The sequence below is a fragment of the Daucus carota genome, chromosome 2 (assembly GCF_001625215.2).
Source record: "Daucus carota subsp. sativus chromosome 2, DH1 v3.0, whole genome shotgun sequence".
In the NCBI taxonomy this organism is placed as follows: Eukaryota; Viridiplantae; Streptophyta; class Magnoliopsida; order Apiales; family Apiaceae; genus Daucus; species Daucus carota.
The window spans coordinates 52,163,599-52,182,419 of NC_030382.2; the positions used below are offsets into that span (position 1 = coordinate 52,163,599).

An 18,821-nucleotide genomic window follows, 5' to 3' on the forward strand; every position below is an offset into this window, starting at 1 on the left:
CAACTTACTCATCCAATTTGGATAACCGACATTACTACAAAACTCATATTTTCTAAAATCTTGAATATGGACTATGTTATAATTTTTTCACGATATTTTTTTGACAATTTAAATTTATATACTTCACAGATATATATCGGTTCTAATATTTTCAAAGATGAGCTGAAGTTGAGAGGATAAACCCACCACTTGAACTGATCATGCTCGTAATATTTAACGATATTAATTACAATAGTTAGTTAAAAGGGTATTAGTCAATGTATATATCTTTTACTTGATATAAGTAGATAAATTATCAATGTTATATAATATTTTGGTTTCAAAAACTAACTTGAAATGAATAAAATTACTTATATTGGATCTAGTTCGATTCATAATAATGTGGTTCGTAAGATTTATTTTACTCGATGTGATTCTAAAGGGTCAAAAATTTTTGATTTTCAGTTTTTGTTTTCTCAAATCAATTTTGAATAGGATGGACTAAACACTCAAATAAATAAAAAATATTCATAGAAGATATATGATATGAAACACATGGTATAATATAATTACAAGATCCGTATCTTAAATATATTCTTTTATGATACTTCATGATTTTTATTCTACACTGAATTATAGTTGAAAAAGTCAATCTGTCTTTTTAGTTTTATTATTCAATATAATATATGTCCTTTTAGATAATAAATCTGAATTTTAAAATATTATTCCATAAATATTTAGTTAGTTATTTCGTCATATCTTTAAATATTTAATTAACTAAAATTTTAAAAGCTTAGATATTATATATATATATACATATACATTCATACACACATATCCCTATATATATATATATATATATATATATATATATATAAACATAAAGTATATATAGTTTATTTAAAACAATTTTTGAATTTTAATAATTAAAAGTAATTCTAAATTTTTTATCAAATGTTAATTTAATTTAAACATTAAAAATTAAAACGTATTATTATTCGTGGCCAACGGGCTATAAGCAACACGGCAATATAATGGGTCTATTGTGGCCAACGGCTACGAGCAATACGGCAATCTAATGGGCCTATCGTGGTCAACGGGCTCTGAGTAGTCCAGCTGTAGTGGTTATATTCTCCACGCGGCCCCAAACAAGCAAACACAAACACAAGAATGCCGCCGGCGACGAAGCAGAAGAAAACGGCGCGGCTGAGCAACGCCGAGAAGTCATCGTTCTTTGCTCGGAGAGAGGCGGCCAAGGTGTTGCACTCCGTTCTCGTTGGCGACGCTCGCCGCCAAGCCGTCGCCTCTATTAAATCCCTCGTTTTCAAACCTTCTGTGCGCAATAAGAAAGCTACTTTTGCTCTTGTTTGTCAAACTCTTAAGAGTATGCTTATTTCTTACTCTATTCAGTTCACTCTTTTTTTAAAAATAAGTTTCTTCTGATTGTACTTATTTACTTATTTTTATTTTCAAGTTGATTGTTGTTTTAGTTTATGCTTTTGGATATCATTGTCTCTGGATAGTGTTATATGTGTAGATTTTTATGTAAATTGCGGCTGTACTCATCTATTTTAACATTTATAATTAGTAGTAATGTATAACTTAAATTTAACAAAAAAGGCTGAAAGTTACAGGGCATGATCTTAATATGAGTTTTTGGACCAAGTCGATAAAATAAGTACATCATTCCTCCTTTTTGAAGTGCAATTTAAAAATTCGATAAACGAGCTAGTTTTAAGTAGGAAGTAGTTATTTGACAATATTACTGAGAGTAAACTGATTGTCAGTTATAAGTCGATTAGGACTTGTAATTACTTGAAGCAAACCTTTCTTAATACGTAAGTGACTTTGACATCATGAGTTGTTACTTGACAAACAAACCAGTTAAGTTGATTTTGACGGTTTTGTAAGTACTTCTAACAAATACTTACAAAACCGGCCCCAACTTTTTTAAGCAAAGTAATCAGGACATTGAAAAAAGACAAAGGAAGTATTATCAAGAGTGAGCATCCCAAACCCACAACTATATGCATACTGGACCCAACAACCCACCACAGGTCGGCTCAAAAGTGCTAGCAAATTGGTATACATTAGTTATTTGCTTGTGCTTATAAAGGCCCAAATACTCTTTTATCTAACCGATGTGGGATGTTACAGAGTAACTTTGATTAGCTAATGTGAAAAGCTTGGATATTGTACACCATACATATGTTTATTTTTACTCAAATAGCGTACAATAAATTTGCTAGAGATTCACTTGTAGCAAGATAGTGACAATATAGTTATAGCTGCTGCCTTGTGAATAGCATTGACTAATCCCAAGGGTGTCCTAAAGTTCCTCCACCGAATTGTAGTACTATATGTCAAATTCAATAAAACAAAGTATGCTCCTATAGTAAAACACTAATGACTTTTTTTGTTCTGGTGAGTGTAGTCATATTTATTAATAGGTGCTTAAAGAGTTGTGTTGGATCTCTTTCTCTCTATGCTCTACAGGTCTTCCATACATCAAGGAAATCTTGAAATCTTCTGACATACTGAATAGCAAGTGGAAGGTATCGCAAAAGAATTAAAACAATTAAATTTGCAGTTATTTAAATTCTGAACAGAGTAATTTTAACTTTTGCGTTTTCCTATTTCTAGTTTTCCACATAACATACTTTATTACCTTGTTCATTGTTATCGTTCTTTCAGTAAAGTTATCAATTTAAATGGACTAGATGTTTCCTGATCCTTGAGAAGACGTTATGAATTAGATATCTGAAGAATCATCCATGAAGAAAATTTGTTAACCATTGCCTTCTCTGTCTTATTTTATCCTGTTCGTTACTTTGATAAATCCACAATGTTCTTGGAAGTCCAGTTTGCTGAAAGAGTGAAATTCTAACAATCATTTGGAATAGTATATAATATATACAATCATTTAGAGATGAACAATGGAGCTCCATGTGGCCTCTCCACTATTTTTCACTTTTCACTTAATGTACAAAGTATCATAGTTTTTTTTACAGAGTGCCTAAGAAATATCTAATTACATATTTGAAGCCCTACTGCTTGTTAAAAAAAACGAGGAAGAGAATTAAGAAGACGTATAGATTGTGTATGATACTAGTCAATGGTAGTCTAGTGATTAGTAGCAAGAACAAACTTTGGCATTACATTAATTAATTGGGCTCAAATATTATTTGCTTTGAATTTATCGCATGTCCATTAATTAAATTAATTCCTGACAAATAATTTAATTAATATCTTTTTATCCTTGATCATCCACTCAACCTTATAATTATGCAAGAACAAATCTGTCTATATATGACTAAAGCATAATTATCTTTATGAGCTTTAAAGAGGACATCATCACCTGAATATTTTCGGACACCCTTTCCAATTACATTTAATATCCCATTCTAAATGCAATGTGATTGCCCAATACATGATTTTGTGATTAACAATAAATTACATCACTATAAATCAAAGCATGTGCATTGCACACAGAAGTCGATGACTATATCCGGATTAAGAACCTAACCAATAATAATACTATAAAATCTTATTTCTTATTTGTCAGAATAGAAGAACAATTTTATTATTTTGACCCCCTTCAATATACACATAATATACAAGTATTATATAATAATTAAGATAGACTATTATTAAATAATACTTCAGTAGTTCCAGTGTTTGTCTAACACCACTTAGACTGTGAACCTTTATTATATGATATGAAAATTTAACAATCTAATCTTCTGTATCCCACAATAAATTGTTCACAATCTATAATTTTAGACAAAGCGAATATTTAAATGATTCTCAATCAAAATGGTCGGAAATAAATAAATTTCAAACAGATAGTTTAGTATACCCTAACAGTGTTAAAAACTTAATTACCCTATTCCCCTAAACTTGATTGTAATAAGGGCAGTCATTAGTGACAACATGGCTGATACATGGTAATGATACGAAGGCGTATTTTGCATTTTTACTTGTATTCTTTTTCCTTTTTCTTTTTTGTAATAAAGGGGTTTACTCGTTAATGGACAGCCTTTATTAGCACAACATGTGCTCATTACATCTATTTTCTGTTTTGATTGTGTTTTTGCAGAAGCAAGAAGCGCTAATGTACCTAATTACTTATGATATTCTCTTTGGCCAGGTAACTAGATTTTCAATATTGTCATAGCTAAACATATACAATATTGGATGTTATATTAAGTTGGAGCCTTTTTTCCATGCTTAATGTCGTGGACTTGAAGTGATTCTTTAAAATGTGTGTTTGTATAGAAGTAAATGTGTGCTTACTACACTTGTGAATTGTGGAATGGCTGGTCTCGTGATGTAATGATGTTTTACTTAGTCATTTTCTTGTGCCCCCATAGAGTGTTGCATTGGTAGGTGATGCTGAAAAGTTTCTCCTCCGCAAAAAAGATGCTCTGCTATCAGCTCTTGCTCAGATTTTGGTGAGAAATAGGGTGAAGAATGTACAGGACTTGATGGCTCTTCAACCTGGTTGGTTATTTATTGCATGCTAAGACAACTATATACGCTAGATGGTTACAGGGTTATGATTGGATATGGACATGCACACATGGTTGATTTTTTGATCAATAACTAGTGTTATTGGTACTCAAGATGACTATATAAGATCCCTACTTTATTTACAAGTATAATCACTCTACCATAAAATACTAAGGTGGAATGTATAGTTTATAGCAGAGCGATATATTAGTTTAGACTTGGAGCTACACGGTTTCAGATCACTTTATGTTTAATTCTGATAAAAACCAATAAATAATGTAGTGAAATTCGTGAGGCCCGCATGTACATATTTCAAATAGAACTCTTAAAAAAAATTCTGTGGTTTCTTTTTTCTTTTTTGTGTGGTTTCCTTGGCTACCTATGAGAATTATAATTGTTCTCCAAGTTTACAATCTCTATTCCAACACTTCTCTTGAACATGTCCATTTCAACATGTCCTAAACTTGTCCATTTTAATTCCTTGATCTCTCATAAGAGAGAGATAGGTCTTACCACTAGATCATTCCGTAATCCTTTAAAACAGTAATAATATATAAAACAAACTATATTGTGCTTCAAAGAATAACTTAAGAGTTCAATACCACACATTTAACAATAAACCACAATGTCCGGAATCAAATCTGCTACTGGATTAGTTGCAATCATTCTGAATATTATTTATTATTAATTTTGTTGCAGATGTATCAAAGCCGCGATATGTTCGCGTAAACACTCTGAAGTTGAGTACAGAAGCCGCCTCAGACGAATTAGGCAAGCATTACAAGGTATTCTCTTCTAACTATAATAATATAATATACAACACAATATCAACGTCAGATGTTTAGATTATCTAGACCATTTCCCTTTATTTGGAATACAGAATTCTTCTTACTATAACTACTTGCTTGTGCCATACAGCGGAATTCTTTGTAGTTATGGATGCTTGTGTAATTTGCTTATGAAATATATTGAAGTTCAGCAAATTTCTGAAATTCTTGATATGTAAAGTTTCATGCTATATCCTCAATTTTTTTAATTCTCCAAATATTGAAAACCTGCAATAATAAAATCATATAAATAGTGCATGCGGTAATAATGATGCCACTCACTTTCCTTGGATTATTAAATCATATTAATGCCTTTGGTGCATTGCGCTATAATGTTTAATGTTATTTTATGCCATATATAACATATTGTTGAAGAGTCGAATGATAAGAGGATCTTATTTATTTCGAATGGCAAGTTTCTGGATTCATCCACTCAATGCTTGTGTGATGTTCGAAGTATTTGCTAGAGACTATACATGATTTTTTTTATTTTTTTTCTGGACAACTGAAAAGGTATTATGCCCTATCAAAAAAAAAAAATATGAGGATGTGTTAGATCGTGAATAAACTCCACTTCATATTAATTTTGTCAGCACTTAGCACCTGATTATATTTTGGCTAGCCAGGTGCCTGATAGTCCTTTTTTTCATTTACATTATTCTTTTATATATATTTTGTTTATGATCATGCAGTAGTATTTACATAGAGCTTTATAAGCTGACATATACGTTCGTTCATCTCTTGTGGTGATGGTTGTCTGCTTGTAAGAATCTTGCCGTGGAGGCAAACTATCACGCCTCCTTGATATTTTTTGTCATTCCATTTCATATTCTATCTATATTGTTACTTGTTTTTTAGATTGTTCTCTTGCTCAACAGGTTCACAAGGATGACTTGGTTCCTGATTTGTTAGTACTCCCACCTGGTACAGATTTGCATGATCATCATTTGGTGAAAAATGGAAGTGTCCTTTTGCAAGTAAGAATTGTATCCTTCATATATGATAATTGAATAAGATAATTGCTTGTGAACAGAATAACATTTAAGATTTTAAATAGGAATATATTTAAGATTTTTTTTGCCAAATTAAAATTCATTGTACTTTTATTCAAAAAAAGAAAAAATGAAAAAAAAAAATATCAATATTAGCTATGGTAGTCAAAGCACACAGAGATTGTGCAAAAAGTCGAGCGACTTACATTTTGGACAAGAAGCAGTTTTAGATATGACTATTAGGAAATTTAGATTATAGATTATGGTATTAGTAGAATTAAATGATTTGTTTCATGTATCTTGTGGTGTTAGATTATTATTGGAAAGTTAATATATAGAAAAATTAGTGTTCTTTTCATTAGAAATTCACTTAGTTTCCACATAATATAAAAAATTCTTTTGATATTCATTATTGATTAGAGTTGTATTATATTAGGTGATGAATAAAATTGCGGTTTAATTGTATTTTCTGCTGACTCTCTTTTCAGAAGTAGGATATATTCCTATGATCAACCTTTTTCTCGACCTTTTTAGCATTATTAATACGCTGGTTTTTTTATAAAATAAATCCAGAATAGTGGTATTGGTATAACTTCTTAATTTTTTTTTCCTCTTTTAGGGCAAGGCAAGTTCTATGGTGGCAGTAGCCCTTGATCCTAGACCAGGATGGGAGGTGAGTTCGACTTGTATCAGTCAGGGCTGAGTTATGACTCACAGTATCAGTTATCTTTTTTCTGTTGTCTACAGAGGCCTATGATGGTTTAATCAAATTTCTTTTTTCTCCAAAGGTTCTTGATGCATGTTCAGCCCCAGGAAACAAAACTGTTCATCTTGCTGCCTTAATGAGAGGGGAAGGGAAGATAATTGCTTGTGAACAGAATAAAGAGAGGGTCAAACTGCTAGAATACACTATCAAGCAGGCTGGTGCTACTAGTATCCTTTCAGAGAGTGTCTATCCTGTAAACTACTATTAATTGAATTATTGACGCCTTTTAGTTCAGGAATACAATTGTATGAGATAAAAATATTGTTCACATTTATATAGTGTGCATGCCAAATAACTATATGCACACAATTAATTTGTATCCAAAATATCGGGGATCAGAATTATTTTCAGGAAAGCTAGTGCATGCAAGTAATACATTGTGTAATGATTTATTTTTAGCATTTGGTAGTAGCCTGCCTCTTCATTGGAGTAGAATTAATGACTTAACCAGGATTCTAGATGTGGAAGTTCTGCACGAGGACTTCTTAACGTTGAGTCCAGTAGACCCGTCATACTCAAAGGTAACTTTCAGTTGTGTTTCTTTTCTCGTATGAACCTTGAAAGAGTCACCTTAGTTGAGTTGCAGTTGTATTTAAGGGTGAGTTGCAGTTGTATTATAGGTTCTTACGTGTTTAAAATATGTAAATTAAATGAAGTAACTCAAAACATTAATAAAAGTTGACGTGCTTATACACATAAGAAATATAATATGGTTTACGCTTGTGTAATATGAGGACAAGTTAACCTATGTCTACACACTTTCATATATTCTCGAGTTCCTGGTTTTTATTGACAAGCTAAGGAATGCTCAATTTGCAGGTTCGTGGAATACTCGTAGATCCTTCTTGTTCTGGATCTGGGACTGCTGTAGACAGACTAGATCACCTGCTTCCATCTTACCAACCGGGTAACTTTTGCATACTTCTTTGACAAGTCTTGCGCTAGTTTGCATATGTGTTGCTTTACTTGAGAATTATACAAGTCGGCGGCCCAGGCTAACTGGACAATGTCTGTTTTTATCTTCTTATTGTTTTCTGCTGTATATATGTAGACTTGATATACAACCTTAGAGGATGTCTAGTCTTTGATATTTACATTTTATAAAAGGCGATGAGTTCCTAGATAGGTACTTTAGTTTCTTCGTCGTATTAGTTAAGGTACAAACCTAGTTTTACTCAATTGGTTCTTAGATATTGATAATTAAAAACAAAAGAAAGAAAGATGAGTAAAAAGCTACTGACACAGTAGTGGTACTCCTGTTCCAAAATACATGTCCAGTTTTGACTTTTATTTGGTCAAATTGACCCAACTGTGACTGAATTTTACTATACTTTATTTCTTATATATAATATTAGAATTCTGAAAAACACATTCGGATGTAAATTATGTATATTTTTATGATTTTTCATTTATATAATATATGTAAATTTCAGTAAAAAATTGCTCAATTTGGCCAGAAAAAAGTCACAACAGGTTATGTAATTTGAAACGGAGGTAGTTCTAATATTTGACTTCTAGCAGTCTTGTAGTATGCCCTAATTTCAATATGTATATGTTTGTGTGGCTCTTTAGTGATTCCTTTATATTCTAATTCTCATCTTTCTTCTTTTTGTAGGCCATGTTGATCCAGGTGAAATACACAGGCTAACAAAACTTGCTGCATTCCAGAAAATGGCTCTAGAACATGCATTATCTTGTAAGTTTATATATCTAGAACATGCATTATCTTGTAAGTTTATATATTCACGGATATTTTACTTGCCTTGTGTTCTCCTGAAGTTGTTTTACATTTCATGCCCTAAGAAGTATGTTAAGGATATGCTTGCTCTTTTTCTACCAACAATATGAATATTTAAATGTATTAACTGTTTTAATATAAATTTACCAGTCATAACGACTCCCTCCACATTCTGCCAGATTGAATACAGTTGACAAGCTTCGGCACTCTGTTGGTAGAAAACACTACCTGTAAACTGTATTCATGCATTGAAAAGTATATTCTGCCCATTGTAGTAACTAGGGATATTAAAACTTATTATATGAGGATAAATAGTATGTTTATTGTTTTATCAAAATTAAAATCATCTTCTTGTACCTTCTGAAATTTGTTGGAGAGCTTGTTGACGCAGGTCTGGTTGTTTCGAATTAGCTGCAACTTATATAGGTCAAAGCTTTGTGTACACACTGATATTTGTTTATTTCTGTAGTCCCAGGAGTTGAAAGAGTTGTATATAGCACCTGTTCCATCCACCAAATCGAGAATGAAGACGTGATCAATTCTGTGCTTCCTCTTGCTATTTCGCAAGGTTTTGAACTGGGCACACCATTCCCGCAGTGGACTCGACGTGGTCTTCCTGTTATTGAACAATGTGAGTGTTTTTTATTAATGGTTGACCTTATCTTCTTCCCTGAGAAGCTGTAATATATGTGTGAGGTATTCATATTCTGAAGAGGTTTCTGTCATTAATATAGATCAACTTAAAAGCAGAACTCCATATTGGAGTCTACCAGTGACGTTGAAAGCGGGATGATCTTAGAAAGCCTTTTATATACAATTTTATTAGTTTTTCAGTTTTCCAAGTGAAGAAAGTGACAGAGAGTTAACATTGGAGAATGGAGAGTACCTCTATAAATCCCGAACCATTCTACCAGCACTATATAAAAAAAAGAAGAAAAAGGATGGGTATATCTGCTACTCTTTGACGATTGGTTTCTTCTTCAGATAAAAAGCCTTCCATATCATACATGAGATTCGTCAGCTGTTCTAATTTACTAAATGATAAATAGCAGATGTGGCTAACATTTATGTTACAAGTTTTGTATTTCTGGGAGAGTTAAAGTTAATGGGACTATTCTAGATACTTGACTGAGGAAACCAGTCTATGAGGTCCTCTACCAAAATTTTGACCGGTTTGGCTGCTTAAGGCATTTAGGTGCTCAATTGGATCTTAACTCACTGCTGGTGACTAATCCCACTTTTAGTTTCACATATTATTGGAAAGTGTTTGACATATTACTCATTTAGAATGGAAATCTGAAACTGTTTGACCTGCTTTAACCTTTTCTAACATTCTAGTTACTAATTCACAGCTAAACATTTGCTTCGTGCTGACCCTGTGGAGGACAAGGAAGGCTTCTTCATTGCACTATTTGTGAGAAGCATCCATCAGTCAGAACCGCACCAACAAAAAGAAATTGGCAGCTGCCACAATCCTGCGGTACCTTGCAAAATATCTGAGAGAAAGGTGAAAACTATAAATAAAAGTAGATTACGCTCTTCTTGTTTCTTTCCCAGAATGTCCCTAAGAATGTCCAGGATATTGTTAAACCCTTACTTCGATGTGGTGAACAAAAAAGTTGAATAGAATACCAACATTTAGAACACTACTACTTATTCTTCTTCTTGCCGAGTCGGGGATCTCCATTATGGGTAACTTGACCGAGTAGTAACTTTTTTATCTTGGAACCAATCCATGTGGTATTGTGAGCATTATATCCCTAGGATAGGTTGGTTGAAGTAATTATAGTTTTTGGACTATTCTAATTATTGTGAATTCAAAAGATTATGAACTAATTATTATTTTTAGTTCTTTTATAGAGAATCTTGTAATATTTCTCACCTGATACCATTGTATTATAGAAAAATGAAGATGGTCTCTACATTTAATAATCTTTTGGACTTTTAATAAAATTAAGCAGTGATTCAAGATATAACTGTTATAAAGCTGCATTGAAAATTACTACAGGCAAATGGAAGAGTTGCTTAGCAGTAGTAATCTGGGATTCTGATCGAACATAGTTGCTCCACCATAATAATCTGGGATTCAGATCGAATAGAGTAGTGCATAACAATCTCTACTAGATAAAACGAAAGTGGACGACAATAATATATGATAGTACATAGTTAAAAAGTGGTACTACTAGTTAAAAAGGGTCGGTATCAGGTGTGTTCTCGGTTTATATATACGGTGTGTTGAAAATTTCAAGTCTAACGTGTAAGCATAGAAGTTGAAAATCTTAATTTATTTTAGTGATTTTTTTTCTTTTTCATTTAAAAATTTATTTTTTATAATATTAATACTATATTATTATTATTATTCTATATATCAATACAAAAAATTATAAGATTATGTTTATATAATAAAAATTGAATTATATATACCTAAAATTTTTTGATATTTATTCTATGATAACATATTATTAATTAGGACATAACATACGGTCAACCTCAAGAATTCTGTACGCATGCATTTTCTAAACCAACTTATGTTAGCAAGCAGCTACTAGTAAGTAGTAACATGTTGCATGTAGAAATATGTTTTACTTGAGTTGTAATATTTTAATTAAATAAATGATATTTGCTTAGCAAATTAGTATTTTTAGTATATATTGAATAATTCAATATATAAGTTGTACAATAAATTGGATTTATATTTTTTTTAGAATTAATTCCATGACATACACCTAGTTATACAGTTACAAATTACTGAATATTTTATATCATATATAATCATAATACATCTCGTGCACTGGAACCCATGGTTATGGATGATATAGTTAAATACTCACTCCATCCCTTTCATTTTTACGGTTTTTTTTATTGGTTGATACGTATTTTAATTTATATATATATATATATATAAATAAAAATTTATAATATATTTTTTGAATTTTTTGTATAAACATATAAATTTTTATTCACACAATTTTTAAAAAAAATAATCTATGTCAGAAAAATCCTAAAATGAGTGTCAAAGCTCAAAAAACACTACAAGGGACAGAGGGGATACTGAAGAAAAACTCTGAAAGCGAATTAAGTTGAGGTAACATCTAAGCAATGCATGTCATTATCTGAAATTACTGCCTTACTGGCGACTATTAATTAATTAGTTGGGATCCAAACTGTATTGTTGTGAGTGTGCTTATCTCCTGCCGTAGCTTCTGCTGCTTCCAACTAAAAACTGGTTTACACCTCAAACCCTAAAACACCCAGTTCATCACCCAACTGGTCTGCACTCTCCACTTACAATTCACTACTCCAAAACCCTTGTAATCCCATCCCCATAAATGGAATCAATCACCATGCTAAGCTTCATCCAACTCCTCCGTTCCTTGGCAAATATCTATAAATGGAACGATATTCTAGCAGCAGCTTTGATGCCAACAATTCCTCGCCTCCCGGTTCGGGCTCTCCGTCTTCCGGGAGACACCCGGTTTATCGCGGTGTGAGGCGTAGGAAAAGTGGGAGCGGAAAATGGGTATCTGAAATCCGTGAGCCGCGCTCGCCTAACCGAATATGGCTAGGCACATTTTCGTCGGCTGAAATGGCTGCGGTGGCATATGACGTGGCAGCCCTTGCCTTAAAAGGCAAAGACGCCGAGTTGAACTTTCCCGACTCGGCCTCTTCCTTGCCGGTACCCGCGTCAGCTTCCCCGCGTGACATCCAAGCAGCTGCAGCCATTGCGGCTTCAGCCGCTGGGGCGGCTGTTGACACATTTCGCGGAGTTGACAGGACTACTAATACAAGGGCGATGATAGCCGATCCGAATATTAATACGAATAATAATGTTATTGCAAGTCGAGTAGATCATGATAATAACTTCGTTGATGAGGATATGATATTCGATATGCCGAATATTCTCGTCAATATGGCGCATGGAATGCTTCTGAGCCCTCCAAGAATGAATGTGGAAGCTGATTTCGATCCAGACTATGCAGGAGACAACCTCTGGAACTATCCATAACTATTTTCTTCGCAAGTCACCGGCTAATATATAAGTACCGTATATGAATATATAAAACCTGGAAGCATATGTATATGCTCGTTTTTAATTAGCAGGGTTTGTTACGGGATTTGATTGTCCACTCTTTGGAGCAAGGATAGATCAAATGACTGTATGTTTTACCTTGTTATGCCTTCTTTCTACGGGATCCGTGGACTTTACTTCCGATGGATATATCGGATACTTATGTTTGGTTTGATTCTCTGCATTACTGGTTTTAATTTCTAGAAAGGGTGTGGTCTCTGCGAATGAAAGAAATTGAAATGACGAACACAATAAGATTATTTGTATCAAACAAGTTCTTTAAAATTAAAACCTTAAGTGAACTAATCCTCCGGTTGATAGTATTCACACATTTTTCTAATAAAATTCGAATTCTCGATGTTCCATATAAAAGAAAAATGAATACAGTATATTTCAGCATTTTTGCATTGAGGACATATATGTATAGGCGGTAAATCTCATATACGCATCTGTAAACGGAACGATACAGTCTTGGCAGAAATGAAGGTACAAGGTAATATATTTTAACACACACGTATCATTAGATATATATGCGATGCTGTTGTAACCATCATGCATGGAGCTAGCTGTAACCGCGGAGATGTTCTTTTTTGTTCGTCGAATAAAATTTATCAGAGTACATGTATGGTTTTTATATAACTAGGTAGCTAGGGTTTGGTTGCATCTCCACAATACTAATGGAACAGACATTTAGACGCACAATATAAACATCTTCCAAGTAGATGTCAACTACGAGTATAATTTATTTAGGCTTTGATCTTAATTTGATCTTAAGTAGGGTCAAGTGTACAACAAATCATCATGAACTACAAAAGTTAGCAGCATAGAGAAGTTAATATTTTAATACAGAAGAAAAAGTGGAGCGATTTACTACTGTTGATGTGTCCCTCTCATATGACACGTGTCAGTGAGCGAGTGGGGGAGACAATCTCAAGTGCCATTTCTGAAGATGCGACGCTGACGTTCTACCTTTGGTGAGAAATTGGGTTCTCTTAATCTACTTGTTATTTTATTAAGTTAATATTTAGTCCATGATGTACTAATTAGCAATGAAATCAAACTCATGACTTCTAAGACTTTGCTGCGGTTGAATTTTTGTAAATCAGGACTTTGAGCATTTCGGCTCTCGTAACTATTTAAAAATAAAGCTCCGTACACAACAATACTCTAACTAATATAATACTCTTATGTTCTCATAATGACTGCATCGGACTAGGACACAGATGTGTATCGTAAAAGGTATTGGCTCAGTTTCAGTTTACAATATACTCCTTCTGTCCAATGAATTATATACATTGGGATTGGACACGGAGACCAAGAAAAAAAATGTAAGAAATGAGTAAAGTTAGATGAAAAGTGGGTAAAATGGTGGGATCCACATATTTTTTAATAATAGATTTGAGGTAGTGGAGGAAAGTAGTGGGTGTAATAGTGTTTTTATTATTATAGAATGGAGATAGTGGGAGAATGTAGTGGGTGGAGTAGTGTTTTATATTATAAAAAGTTGCTATTTTGGGAATGTATAGAAATGATAGGACATCCCAAAAAGGAAACTGTATAGAATTGATTGGGACGGAGGGAGTAATTGACAAGGCCGCGAGTCCAGGCCCAGTAGTCTATAAAGACTACTGTCCATTTCAATCAATAGATCAAAATTCAAAATGAGCGAGTCCAGTACTAATGTACAAGAGTAGTACTCAAATAGGGTCCTGCCGAGCCCAGTTGCGGGCTGTGAGATTAGCTGTACAGTTTGGCTTTATTTGTTCTTGGTGTTTCTGCTAATTCACAAGTTTCTTATGTAAAGTCCCTGCTTTTCCACATGCGGGCGCTCCGCATTTTACGGGCTCGGCTTAATTTAGAAATAGTTGCTCATTATTTGAATTATATATAAATAAAAAATAATTTTTGATTCATCAATTTACTGATAATCTATTTATCAAATAGAAAACAATAATGTAATAATAAATATTATATATTAACTTTTATAAACATCATATATTTTTGTAAAATAAAATGACCAAGTGGTGAAAGAAGTCAGGATTTATAATTTCTCAAATTTTGACTTATGAACAAAAACTGGAGGCCCTTAACTATAAATGACCCATAGAGCTTAAAAACATGTCTAAACAGTAAACACCACCATCACCTATGATGGGATTTTACCTTTTTTATATATACCGGTACAGTGTAACCTTTTATCAGTTTTTTTTCTGGCAGTAATTTGCATGTATCAAAATAATAAATTAGTGAATGGTATTTTGTTACATAATATTGTTGTTTCCATGCATGTATTTTAGCTACTTAAATAGTTACATTGCCAAAGTAGAGAGTTTTTACAGATATATTCACATCACAAGAGATGCATTTCATTGCACTAATCTACCTAGCTACCTCTCACTAATCAAGACTTAATTTCAGACCCCCGGTTCATGGAATAAATGAACGGACAAAAATTATCTGCATTAAAACTAACTTACCACAGAGAGACTTGTTCTTCCAACTAGAAAACTAATTCCTCCAGCAGTAAGCCAAAGATGGCAGACTCAATTTCCCTAGCCAGCTTATCTCGTACCTCCTCCTCGTACAGCTTCCAAACATCAACATCTTTTCTCAAGTCCAACTCCACCATCATATCAATGGTGTTCGATTTCACTTGTTTCCATTCATTTAACCTCTTACACACCCTACTCACTACTACATCCGGTCCACTCTTTTTCTCTTCATCGATGAGTTGTAAGAGCAGCTGTCTCACGTCTGAGGATATCTTGTTTTCATCGTACTGCTTTGATCTGCTCAACACTTGTCTAACAACCTCATTAACATTTTCTTCCATGTCGAAAGATTCTGGGTAGTTGACATGATTGTGTAGTTGTTCTTCCACTATGACCACTATTTCATCGCCATCTTCCAACATTGTTTTTTCCAGCTCCACCGGATCCAACTCTGCCACTCTCTGAAACCTGCGCAGCCCTGTCAAAATTTTGATAAAAACTTTACTAGCCAACGTGTTTACGGAACCGGAACTAATCGATTGACCCACAAATTCAGGATTTATTGATGATTAATTATCAGATGTTTTTTCAATGGATAAATCGATAAAATATTTTTTAAATTAATCATAATTAATTGAGAATTTTAAAACTCTGAGATTTTTAATATAGTAAGGCATAAATACACACGGGACTGTAAATTGAACCCGAGACTGTTTTTAAAGTCAATCCAATGGTTCCTACGAATCATTTTAGAATTTATTTTAAAGTTCATTTATGCCCTGTTTGGGAACCAGGATTTCATTTGAAATTCTGGATTTGATCAAATAACTTGTTTGGGAATTTGGATTTGGGTTTCATTTGAAATCCACACATTCAAATGTTAGTATAAATCCTGGAATTTGAAATGACAACTCAAATCCGGTCATTTGAAATCCAACATTTGAAATGAAATGCATGTTTCCAAACGGCCCCTTAATTTATTTAGGTCTAGAAGATTGCATACGACAAAATGAAATGTCTGTGAATACTGAATAACACAAAATTTGTGAACATGAAGAACTGATGCTGTGAAAAAATTCAAAATTTGATGACATACTTTGCACACTTGCGTAGCTGCGCTCAGTATCAAATTCACTATCTTCCTCATCTCCTCTGTGTTGTTCATCATCATCTTGGAATGGTGGGGCCAGTACAGATACTGGACTGCATTGATTTTTTTCTTCTTCCTCTTCCTTTTCTACTTGAATTTTCTGTAAACTTTCCGCTTCATCATAATTGTGCTGTTGAATTACATGCACGATCGATTACTAAAAATTAAATAAAAACAATATAATATGTATAACAACTAACATGGAATTTAAGTTTAGCTACGAAACTCACCCACTTAAAAACTAATGTAGCCTATATTTTTTTAATCATCAGGGGTTTTAAATAAATTTGTCTTTTATAAAAATAATAATTCAACAGACATGACTGTAGTGGAAAAGATTTTGGTAGCAGAGACGTCAAGAAAAAAGGGTACAGCTACAAAACAAACAGAGAGGTCCTCCTATCGAAACCACCAAATGACAAAATCCACCTTCATTTATTTATTTGGATTTTTCTTATTTTGTGGGGCAAGACAGTCATTTTAAATCTGACACTCCGCATAGAGATCCTCTTGACACGGATTTAAAATGACAGTCGACTCACCTGACAACTACCACGTTAACTCACTCCGACTCCAAGTTTTCTTTGTTGCAAAATTCACATTACATATTAGTACTAATCATTCGGTTCCAACACAATTAATTCCGTCTTCGAATTACAAACTAGACTAACCTATGGTAATTTCTGCTTACGTGATAATTTGTAGCGGAACATGACCGGTAATAATTGTACAAACCTGTTTATCGTGGGAAATTGGGGAGGCGACCGGAGATAAGAAGTCAGGTGTGTGATCAGCATAAGAGCTCCTCTGAAGTGCGAAACAAAAAGGCTGGCTTGAGCTACATTTATTTTCACAAGAATGTATATCAGCATAATCATATGTTGAACTACTAGAAGAGCTCTCCATATCCAGTGACTTGCCTTCATTGCTCTCGGACCATCCCACAGTGCTAAGCCTAGCATCTTCACTATTTACTTCCAGTTTATCACTAGATTTTCTGGCCTTGTTTTTATCCCAGAGCCTCTTCAAATACGAACAGAATCCAATATTTATGGCACGGGTTCGGGGCTTGGATGGTCTTTTACGCGCAGAATGGAAGAGCGGTGGCTTGAAGCATGATTTTGTGCAGAGGTTAAGGTTTAAGGATGATGTTTGATGAAATGTTGGCTTGTATAAATTAATACAATGCTTGTCAGCGATGTAGTGATGGAGTTGAAATGGTTCTTGATCTTCTCTCAACACGTCTCGCAAGAGATTCGGATGAGCCATGTACGCTATTTCTTTATTTTGTGATTTTCTCTGGGAGTTGTAAGGACAAAGATATGGTCTGAGCTTTAGGTTTTGAAAATGTAAAGGTTTGAAACATGGAGTTGGGAGTGGACAGGTGAAAAGTTTTTGTAGGCCTGATTGTGAAAAAGTTTAGCACATTTAGACATTTAGTCTGTTTTGTGAGAGAAAGGGAGAGCCTAACAGCAACACTTTTAGGTACTGCTTCTCAATTTTGTCTCTTACTAACAGCAGGTCGCAAGTGTAGTGCTTATGATAATATTAATATATATATATAATATGATTCGGTTAAGCCCTTTTTATACCGACTTGCAGTTTTAGGAGAATTGATAGCGTAACATTGTATGTATACGAAAACAATCGCAGGAAGGAAGAGTGGTGCAGCAAGACATGAGAAGCTTGCTTTGGGGTGTGCAATTTTGACAGAGTAGCCTAAACTTATCTTTTGTTATGAGTAGAGAAATATATGTATCATATGTATATTGCATCTGGTGCAGCAATTACTATTAGTAGCAGGCTAGCAGCAGCTGCACCACAGATGACGCTGCAGTTGGTTATATTTGTTGGACAAATGTGCTCTGTATCCTCAATTCATACTCCCCTGTTAACATTACTGAAATAACCTCATCAATTCATCATCTACTATGCCATTTTATTAAGTGCTTCATCCAATGTTTCCCACTGCATGTTTCATCTACACAATTATTGTGGTTACCTACTCCCATTATTGTGCCTACCTACTATAGTATCATCATTTTCTTAATATTAGTGAAAATATTGAACGGTTGTGAATTTGTAAACCATCTGATTTTAGTTTCGAACACGTATAAAAGTATGCATGTTAAACTATATATTCACTAGGAGAACCCATATGTCCCTACGCTAGTTCATATACTTTGAGCCATTGCAGGTAAATTCAATTATTCATCGAGAAAAAATGTATCACACTCATCTAGATTATTCGACTGTTAACACCTTTTGGTAAAGTTTGATGGAGACGTTAAGAAGG

General features: G+C 33.6%; 3 protein-coding genes across 3 annotated transcripts; 2 read left to right on the top strand and 1 right to left on the bottom strand.

The window, feature by feature from the left end:
• Nucleotides 1-975: 975 nt before the first annotated feature.
• LOC108210187 (25S rRNA (cytosine-C(5))-methyltransferase NSUN5) lies at nt 976-10,695 on the top strand. The gene is made up of 13 exons (XM_017381469.2): nt 976-1,363; nt 2,476-2,534; nt 4,079-4,129; nt 4,353-4,482; nt 5,191-5,276; nt 6,197-6,295; nt 6,930-6,983; nt 7,099-7,243; nt 7,536-7,597; nt 7,896-7,983; nt 8,692-8,772; nt 9,284-9,445; nt 10,167-10,695. The coding sequence occupies exons 1-13, from the start codon at nt 1,150-1,152 to the stop codon at nt 10,439-10,441; spliced, it is 1,506 nt and encodes a 501-aa protein (XP_017236958.1). The 5' UTR covers nt 976-1,149; the 3' UTR covers nt 10,442-10,695.
• Nucleotides 10,696-11,915: 1,220 nt separating this feature from the next.
• On the top strand, nt 11,916-13,124 carry LOC108207743 (ethylene-responsive transcription factor ERF024). The gene has a single exon (XM_017378173.2). It carries the CDS (start codon nt 12,206-12,208, stop codon nt 12,818-12,820), a length of 615 nt encoding a protein of 204 aa, XP_017233662.1. The 5' UTR covers nt 11,916-12,205; the 3' UTR covers nt 12,821-13,124.
• A 2,002-nt stretch (nt 13,125-15,126) lies between these two features.
• On the bottom strand, nt 15,127-18,371 carry LOC108206931 (uncharacterized). Its single transcript, XM_017377369.2, has 3 exons — nt 17,261-18,371; nt 16,472-16,655; nt 15,127-15,853 (listed from the first exon to the last, which is right to left on the bottom strand). Exons 1-3 carry the CDS (start codon nt 17,792-17,794, stop codon nt 15,384-15,386), a joined length of 1,188 nt encoding a protein of 395 aa, XP_017232858.1. The 5' UTR covers nt 17,795-18,371; the 3' UTR covers nt 15,127-15,383.
• Nucleotides 18,372-18,821: the final 450 nt, after the last annotated feature.

Bases quoted from the DNA above. Each gene is read 5' to 3' on its own strand.
- LOC108210187 (XM_017381469.2), top strand. From the start codon at position 1,150: ATGCCGCCGGCGACGAAGCAGAAGAAAACGGCGCGGCTGAGCAACGCC. The intron at 8,773-9,283 runs GTAAGTTTATAT...TTATTTCTGTAG, and splicing joins TCTAGAACATGCATTATCTT to TCCCAGGAGTTGAAAGAGTT. The intron at 9,446-10,166 runs GTGAGTGTTTTT...ACTAATTCACAG, and splicing joins TCTTCCTGTTATTGAACAAT to CTAAACATTTGCTTCGTGCT.
- LOC108207743 (XM_017378173.2), top strand. From the start codon at position 12,206: ATGGAACGATATTCTAGCAGCAGCTTTGATGCCAACAATTCCTCGCCT.
- LOC108206931 (XM_017377369.2), bottom strand. From the start codon at position 17,794: ATGGCTCATCCGAATCTCTTGCGAGACGTGTTGAGAGAAGATCAAGAA. The intron at 16,656-17,260 runs GTTTGTACAATT...GTAATTCAACAG, and splicing joins CAATTTCCCACGATAAACAG to CACAATTATGATGAAGCGGA. The intron at 15,854-16,471 runs GTATGTCATCAA...AAATTTTGACAG, and splicing joins CAGCTACGCAAGTGTGCAAA to GGCTGCGCAGGTTTCAGAGA.